The sequence below is a fragment of the Apteryx rowi genome, unplaced genomic scaffold (genome assembly GCF_003343035.1).
Source record: "Apteryx rowi isolate R43461 unplaced genomic scaffold, aptRow1 scaffold_7, whole genome shotgun sequence".
Taxonomy (NCBI): Eukaryota; Metazoa; Chordata; class Aves; order Apterygiformes; family Apterygidae; genus Apteryx; species Apteryx rowi.
In genome coordinates, this window is record NW_020450982.1 from 5,374,205 (window position 1) to 5,382,662 (window position 8,458).

The 8,458-nt window shown below is 60.2% G+C and overlaps 1 protein-coding gene across 1 annotated transcript; it reads left to right on the forward strand.

Annotated features, from left to right (window-relative positions):
- The first annotated feature begins 2,266 nt into the window (after window positions 1–2,266).
- On the forward strand, window positions 2,267–5,824 carry LOC112975959 (selenoprotein Pb-like). Its single transcript, XM_026086671.1, has 4 exons — window positions 2,267–2,474; window positions 2,589–2,801; window positions 3,813–3,948; window positions 5,585–5,824. Exons 1-4 carry the CDS (start codon window positions 2,269–2,271, stop codon window positions 5,822–5,824), a joined length of 795 nt encoding a protein of 264 aa, XP_025942456.1. The 5' UTR covers window positions 2,267–2,268.
- Window positions 5,825–8,458: the final 2,634 nt, after the last annotated feature.

Here is an 8,458-nt window from a genome sequence, read left to right on the forward strand (position 1 = left end):
TCCTTGCTGTCACCCTGAAACCACTCTAGTCCCTAAGCAGTGATCCCCCCCCCCCGCTGCTTTTGTACCTTCCCCTCCTGCTTGTTTTTGGGGAGAAGCTCCCCTCTTGGAGCCTGTTCCATGCGGCCGGGGCTGTGTCACTGCCCCAGCTGTGTTTACGTCGGCTGCCCTTCCTCGGCTTATCGTGTTTTTGTACAGATCCTGGGTGTGATAAACTGCTCAAATATTTGCGGCGATGTCAGTGCCTGGCTGAAGTGGTGAGCGCCTCGTGTTTGTTTTGGGGCAGGGGCGAGCCACCAGCGCCGCGATTTCTCAAGAGAGTGTTGGCGGCCCGTGCCATCGTGGCGCTTCTTGATCAAGGGCCACCGTGGAGCTACAGGGACACATTGCCAAGGGCTAGTTGTGGGGTTATCACATGGCGGGGGTACTTAGGGGCTCTGCCCGGCTCGTGGGGCAAACCACAACCGGAGAGCAGCCCCAGTGCAATGGGACTGCAGGGCCTTTGGGATGGTGGTCCCATGGGGCAGGGCCGCTCCGGCACCCCGGGGACGGGGGCAGGTGTCTGTCCTTTTGGCTGCCTCGTGTGCGAGTGGCACCGTTCGGTGTCACCCCACCATCCTCCTGGCAGGGATGCAACTCAGCGGGCGCCCCTTCGGTGGGAGCGGTGCCCTGGGCATGGCCGTCCAGACCTTCTTTGCCCAAAGGCAGGTTTTAAAGCCTGGCTTTCCCCCAGCGGCACTGCCAGGCGCCCCGTGGGTGAGGCTGCGTCCCCCCGGCACGGCCCAGGCTCGGCCGCGGCAGCAGGACCCCGAAGCTGCGTGGCACCGGTGGGGACAGTGGCTGCCTTGTTGCCGTTCCCCGGGCAGGCGGTGGCGGCCGGGGAGCCGTCCCCAGCTCCGGCCGGGCTCTTCCCCTCCCTTCTGGGTGGAGGGGGCCGGGCCAGGAGATAAAAGAGGGACGAGGGCCGGCAGGGCATTGCGGAGAGCGGCCAGGTCTGGGGAGCCGAGGTTTGGCCGCAGGACAGGGCGGACTGTAGCTCCGGCGGCGAGGGGAAGGCACGGTACTGGGGGCTCGTTCTCGCGCGGCGGGGAGAGAAGGGGGCTGGGAATCGGGACTCTCCATCCAGACCAGGCAGCCCCCTGCTCCCTCCCCACCGCCCTGGATCAGCCCCTGAGCCCCTCTCCTCCCCGGGCCTGTTAAGTCTGCCGGATCCTGGAGGAATGGAGCATATCTTGGCATGGGAAGGATTTGGGAGGAAGGGGGCATAGGGCAAATACTGAGGGGTTAAAAGGTCCAGCAGCCCCCCAAGAGCTTTGTGGGGCATTGAGGACTTCAAGGTGGCCTGAAGGTTAAAACGTCTGTGTCCGAGTGACTTATCAGCCAAGGCCAAGCTGACAGGGTCTGCGTCCGTGCCTGGCTCTGGGGCAAAGACGAGCCATCAGCCAGGGTTGGGTTTGGCTCCCGGGGGTGGAAAGGTGGAGAAGGTTGTGGGGGAAAGCAGGACCTTCCCCCCACTGTCGTGCGGCACCGCCATCCGTCTGTCTGTCCTGCTGCCATGGTGTTGACGGCGAATCCGGTGTTGGTGAGACAGGGCCAGCATGGCGGCAGGGAGAGCAGGGTGGGGACGTCCGGCAAAGGTCCTTCCCGCTTCGGGCTGGCGCAGACGGTGAGAGGGCTGTTTGCCCCCGCGCTCTTGCCCTTTGCACTGCAGGTGGGTGGGAATTTATTAACCCTCGCAGCCTGTCTGCCACGGAGGTGCCCGCTGCCCGGGCAAGGGGGAAACTGAGGCATGCTGCTGTGGCCATTGGTGCCTGGGAAAGCCAAGGGCAAGGGGGCAGCGTTATTTAACCAGGACTCAAATTAGGAGCCGGGCATCCTAATCCCCAAACCTAAACCTTAAGCCCCATTTCTGGAGAAACGAGGTCCCGTCCCGCAGCCCGCGGCCCCCCTTCCGCAGCAGGTGTCCTGGCTCCCAGTGCCCCGCTGGGCCCAGTACAACACTGCCCTCCATTCAGGCCAGCGGCCCGGGGCTGGCGGCAGGAATCAAAGCGGGTCTTTGTCCCCCGGCGCCGGCTGCAAAATCCGCCATTTCACCGTGGCACTGACAGGCGCTTCTGGCCAGGACGGCGGCAGCGGGGTGCCAGGCGGGGAGGGCGCCGGGGGGCCAGCAGGCGCTCGGGGTGCCGGCGCCCTTGGCGTTACCGTCAGCGCAAAAGGACGCAGGGGGCTTAATATCCCGCTTCCCTCCTGCTCCTCGCCAGGGCCGGGATGGGGCCGGTGGCGCTGGCCCTGGCCGCCTGGCTGGTGGCGGCGGCGGCGGCGGCCGAGGGGGCGGCCAACAGCAGCCGGCTCTGCCGGGAGGCCCCGGCGTGGACCGTCAACGGCTCCAGCCCCATGGCGGGGGCGGCGGGGCGGGTGACGGTGGTGGCCCTGCTCAAGGCCAGCTGACACTTCTGCCTGAGGCAGGCCCACAGGTGAGGCCCGCTCCCCCCACCCCCCGCCGGCCGCCGTGGTGGGCCCCGCTGCGGGGGGACGCCGTGGTGGCCCGGCACCCCCTCAGGCGCCGCCTCCTCCCTCTCTCCCCGCAGCCTCGGGGGCTTGCGAGAGAAGCTGTCGCAGCAGGGCATGGCCGACGTCCGCTACATGATCGTCAACGAGAAGGCGCCGCTGTCCCGGGCCATGTTCGGGGAGCTGGCACGCCAGGCCCCCCCCGGCGTCCCCGTGTACCAGCAGGAGCCCCAGGACCCCGACGTGTGGCAGGTCCTAGAGGGTGACAAGGACGACTTCCTCGTCTATGACCGGTGAGCACGGGGCCTCGTGCCTGTGGCCGGCCCTGCCGGGGCAACGAGGGATCGGGGCGCTGGTGGTGGCGGGGGTGGGCAGGATGCCTGGGTCCCCCCCCCGGCTCTGCTCGGGGCCAGGACACGGGGTTTCCACTGTCGCTGGCAGGCGCTCCCAGCCCCGCGTGCTCCGCCGGCCCTTGAACTTTGGCTGCCGCAGGGGCTGGCGGTGGCGGGGAGGGGACTGGGCACAACGCCGCTGCTCTCCCGGTCCACCTTCCCTCAGCGTCCCCGGGGACAGTGAAAGGTTTCCAGCTGAGAGAGCCCTGCGGGGACATGAGAGCCGGGAGCTCTCTGCTGTCCCAAAAGCTCAGGGGCTGCGGGTTTGGGTACCCTCTGGTTGCCCTCAGCCAGGCTGCTGGGCCGAAACTATCCCCGCTGCTAGATGTCCTGGGTTTCATCGTGTTCCCCTGCGGCCCCTGGGGGATGTAGCCACCAGCACAGCTTGATCCCTCCCGTCTTACAAAACAGCCACCCGCTCCCCGGCATCCATGGCTCAATATCCCAGCTCGGCAGGGTCTTGGCAGAGCTGGGGAATGGGATTTCTGATCAGTAAAGCTCAGGACTTCCCGCCTAGACAGCGGGAAAGGTTCGTCTGAGACGTGCATGAGTCACTGCAGAGCACCTCACCCCGGGGGCATTGCACCGGCTGGGAGAGGCGCGTGGTGGATTGGCTGTGGATGCAAATCACCCCGCATGCGCCTCAGTTTCCCCAGCCGCAGGATCGTGTTAGTGTTTTGCTGTCTGTGTGCAGAAGGAGCTCCCTGCGGGCAGGGTTATTGCTTTGTGCGGGCTGGCTCGGCAGCAGGAAGGGCAGGAGTTAGCCGAGGGCTGTGAGAAGGCAAGGTTGCTGGGCTGAGTTGTTCTTTTCTGCCCGGGTGGAGTGTCTCAGTGCCCCCTCGCTGGGCTGGGGGGCAGAAGGGGGATCCTCCCTATCAGCCCCTTTAGCTCAGCCCTCGCTTTGCCCCGCAGCTGTGCCCGCCTGGCTTTCCACATCCAGTTGCCCTACAGCTTCCTACACTTCCCCTACGTCGAGTCAGCCATCCGCTTCACCTACAGCAAGGACTTCTGCGGCAACTGCTCCCTCTACCCCAACAGCACCCAGGAGGTAAGAAGCAGCATGCGGTGTGGGTCGGGCACTTACCAGACCCAGACTCCTGTCTCTTCTCTTGAGCCAGCCCCCTCTGGCTTCAGGCTGACCACTTGGGATCTCAGCATCCCAGCAGGGACACAAGGCAGTTCCTCCCCACACACAGCCCATGCTACTTAACTCCAGCAGGTGACTTCTCATGGCAATCTGCCTTGGTCTCAGAGGCCTGAAAGGCGGCTAGAACCAGGCTTGTCTTTAAAAAGGAGGAACCAGGGAATGAGAGCTCTGAATCTAACATCTGAACTGGCAGAGACTAATAAAGAATAAAGTATGTGGTGCTGCAGATGGGCAGGATGTGTTGGGGCACAGCCAACATGCTGTGGGAGGGGAGGCACAGCTCCCAAACCTGCACGGAGGGGAAGGTCCCCTGAGTCTGCTGAGGCATCCAACAGGTGAGCGATGAGGTTGCTCACCAAAGGTCTTAAAGGCAGTTGTGGTTTAAGAGAGGAGGCTGTTGCATGGATAAAAAGTTAGTTAAAAGCTAGGAAGCAGGGTAGTGGTAAGTGGATGGTTCTTGCAGTTGCACAGAGACTGTTCCAGGACCAGGGCTGTTTCAGCATCTTCATCAGCAGCTGGGGAGAAAGGGCTGCTTCAGGGAACAGAGGGGTGAGAGAGTTTGATGATACTGGGTTATCTGGGCTACTGGGCTTGTATAATTGAAAGCCAACCCAGTGCAGTCAAGGAGCTGCAGAAGGACCTCAGAGTGCTGGGTGAGTAAGTAAGTGCAGATGAATTTCAGTGTGAATAAACGAAAAGCAGTGCACATCAGACAAAACAACCCTTCATCTACCTTCCTCTAGGGGGTGGACTCAGTTCGTAGTCACACTCAGCCATGGGATCTTGGCGCTCTAGGGATTAATATCATGAGAATACCAGCTCAGTACACAATACAGCAACACACCCCTCCCCCCACCAAATCTAATGTTAAAAATGGAATGGAGAACAAAACACTGTTATGCCTTTGTGTAATCCCATGCTGCACCACATCTTCAAGCCTGTGTGCGGATCTGCTCTTGCTGATGGTAGGACTGGAAAAGGTTGAGAGGGAAGGTGGTGAAAGCTCTGGAATAAGGGTAGCTAAATAGATCAGGGTTTTGCAGGCTGAAAAGGAGGGAACTGAAAGGGTTATAGTGGAGGAGTATAACAAGTGGCCTGGAAAAGCAGACTAGGGTCATTGTCTCTTCTGATATAAGGAAGGGGAATGCAATGGACCCAGTCGTGGCAAGCTCAGAGCAAAGAAAAATATGTAGTTCTCGGCTCTGGGCTCAGCAGGTGATTAGACACTTCACAGAAGAAAAATCCATCTAGGACTATTAAATGCAAAGGCTCTTTTCTGGCACAGGAATTCCCTGGACCACAGTCAGCTTGAGCCAAGGGACATACGTAAAGAACTTTGCTGTCTGCGTGCTCTGATCTCTTCTGTCCTCACTGTGTACTGGGTCCTGGCTGGAGAGGCTTTTCTCCGACTTGTGCAGCTTTCCCTATGACTGATGCTCTTCTGCTTTCATCCCAGCACATATGTGCTTTTGCGAGGTCACTGTGGGGCAGTGTGTGCATTCATATAACACACCAATCTTTGTGTTACTTTCTCCAGGCTAACAGCACCATGGAGGTCCCTGCAAATCCGAGCCCGCTTCCTGAACAGGAGGAGAAGGAGCCAGAGCTGCCCATTCACCAGCTCAACCCTCTCCATCCTCAACACCACATGGTCAGCAGTGAAAAAGCCTCAGACCCGAGTGCGGACCGCCAGCGTGCTGCCCATGGTCTCCACCACCACAGAGACCACAGCAAGCCCGATCCCAAGGGCCAGGAGCAGGAGCGACATGACCACTAAGCAGAGCTGGGCTGCCTTGGTGAACCCAGTGCTGTGCAAACCATGCCAACACACTTCCCAGAGGCATGAAAGGACTGGCTGGTCCCTCAGGTTGCTGGTCACCAGCAGCATTGATTTAACAACCCCCTTCAGCATCCCTCATGTAGGTCATATTCCCACCCTGTGATGAAGATCCCCCTCGGACACCAAAAGATGATGCCTTTTCTGCCCTAGGGCTCAGTTTTGACTCTTCCTCTGCTGACACCTGCCTTTCCATGCTCAATGAAGCCCGTAGTGCAAACTGGGACCTCCTCGGTCACTGCGGGATGACACTGCATGGAGCAGCAGAGCAGGGGTGGAGGAGACAGAACTGGGACGTGAGCAGTGATGGCCAGCAGAGCCTCTGCCCATCCCAGCATCCCTGGGCATCTTGGCCAGGGAGCGAATGGAGGGGTAGTGTGCACCCCATGAGACGTGAGCCCAGATGCTGGTGGTGTTAGGAGTGGGTGCTGATAGGAGGTCACCACTTCCAATGGTCCAAACCCTGTACCCCCAAAGCTGCCATATCCTGGGGACCTCCATGTCTCGCACACAGGTATGTGCAGTGGTGATGGGTGGCCGCAAGATGGTGGCCTTGCCCCCTCTCAGAAACCCAGGGGCCGTGTCCAGGGCCCACAGCCCTGGGAGGATGTGGGTGAAAATCCTGGAGGGGAAGAGAGGTCGGTGGTCTGAGAGGAATGTGAATATTGAGATCATGAATAAAGCCTCTGTGGAGTGAATCCTGCTCCGCCTGGCTTCTGGTGGTGCCCCTTTCTCACAGAGGGTGGGGGTCTTGCTCAGCCCTGGCTTGACGTGGTACAGGAAGGCCCTGGTTGTCTCTCCCAGCATGGAGGGATTTGGGCAGCATGTGGACTCCACAAAGCAGCAGCATGAGAGGAGATTTGCATTCCCCTGTGGAGGGAACTGGAGGTAAGCAGGGGGGAGACTGAAGAAACAGTCATCTTTTCATACCTGCCCATTGCTTTCTGACCTGGTGAAAGCAGGATTTGAACCCAGGCCTTAGCCTCTGTGAGGGCAGAGCATTAACCCTGCACTGTCTGGGGGAAGTTTGGCTGGGCACCTGGACGTATGGCTTATAGGTGTGATGTGGGGCTGCCTGCCCTGGGCTGTGGGGTGGAGTGGGCTGTGGGGACAGAGATCCTGCCGGGTTAGAGCTGGTTGGGGGGTACTGGGGGGATGTGGGGAAAAGAGAGAAGGAAGAGAGATTAAATGGGGGTTTGCAGAGACCCAGCACAAGTGGGGGGTTGCAGGTGAGCCTGAGGCCTTGTTAAGTTAAATAGTACCTACCACCTGATTGCTAGTGGGTCCCAGACTGCAGGACCTGAAAATATTCCTTTAAGGCTTGAACCTTGCAAGAGCTTTGAGTGAGGTTCACTTCAGCCCACACTGTGGCTGCTGGAGATGTTGGGACTCCCCCCCCCACCCCCCCTGCTGCGTGAGGGTGGGATTGTGCAGTCCAGATCTGTTCGCTTGGCACCCCGTCTACTGTTTGCCCAGGGAACCACTTCGCTCCTTGCTGGTGTTGCTGAGAGGTGGCCGGAGCTGACAGTGAGCTGCTGGGATGCTACAGTCATCCTCATGATGACACGGACATGGGGCTGTCCTCCAGCATGGGGATTGGCCAAGGATGTGTGCGTGATGGGAGAGGGGGATGCGTGATGGAGAGGGCAGCATGGGGCCCATGGCAAGATGGGGATGTGAGGGCAGTCAAGCGTCGGGGATCTGGGGACCTCCTCGCTGCTGATGGGAAGGAAGGAGATGGTTTTTCTGCTTAGAGTTATATGGGTCCATGTGCTGATGCTTATCCTGTCTCAGACTCTGAGCTGAATTTCTGCCCCATGTCCTGGGAGACTGCATCCCTCTGCCCATAGCTGCCAGGAGATGCTTTGCCCAGCAGCTGGGGCAAGAGCCAGGATGAACAGGAGATGGTCCCCGTGGGGACAAGGGCAGTGCAATCAGATGGGTCTTTCTCACCAGCCCAGTGGAGTCGGCCCTGCTCTCCCGTGGGGCACTGGCACTGGCTGTGCCAAGAGCCAGAGGTGTGGGGTCCCGCAGAGACCCTGATCCCCCTCGTCTGTCTCTCTCACTCCTTTCCTCCTCCCCCCTTCCTCCTCTACCTGCTCCCAGCAGCCCCCAAGGGCACCTCTGTCTGCTGCTCTTGCCATCAATATCGAGGTTATCTTCTTCTGGCAGCTGCTGTAATTGAAACAAAGCAGGCCGGGCCTCACGGGCTCCACTCCTCTTGCTTATTTTGCCGGTGCTGCTGAGACAACTAATTCATTTTATCGATGCGTGGCTGGCCTCTTTTCCACCAGATCCAGGCAGAGCCCTCTCCGCACCACGGGCAGTGGGAACAGTGCGTGTCCCCACGATGTGCTGCCGCGTGCTGTTGGGAGCCAGACTCTGGTCCTCGGCTTGCAGAGGCGGGTGCTGGTCACCGGCAGGAGCTGGATGTGTCCCTGAGTCCCCAAAGCCCAGTAGAGCAGCCTTGCTCAGGGACCACAGAGGGTTACTGTGGTCAGGTCAGGTCCTGCTCCCATGGTGCTTGGGAAGGTGAGGCTAAAAATCTGGGCAGCGCTTCTTGTCCCGCTGTCC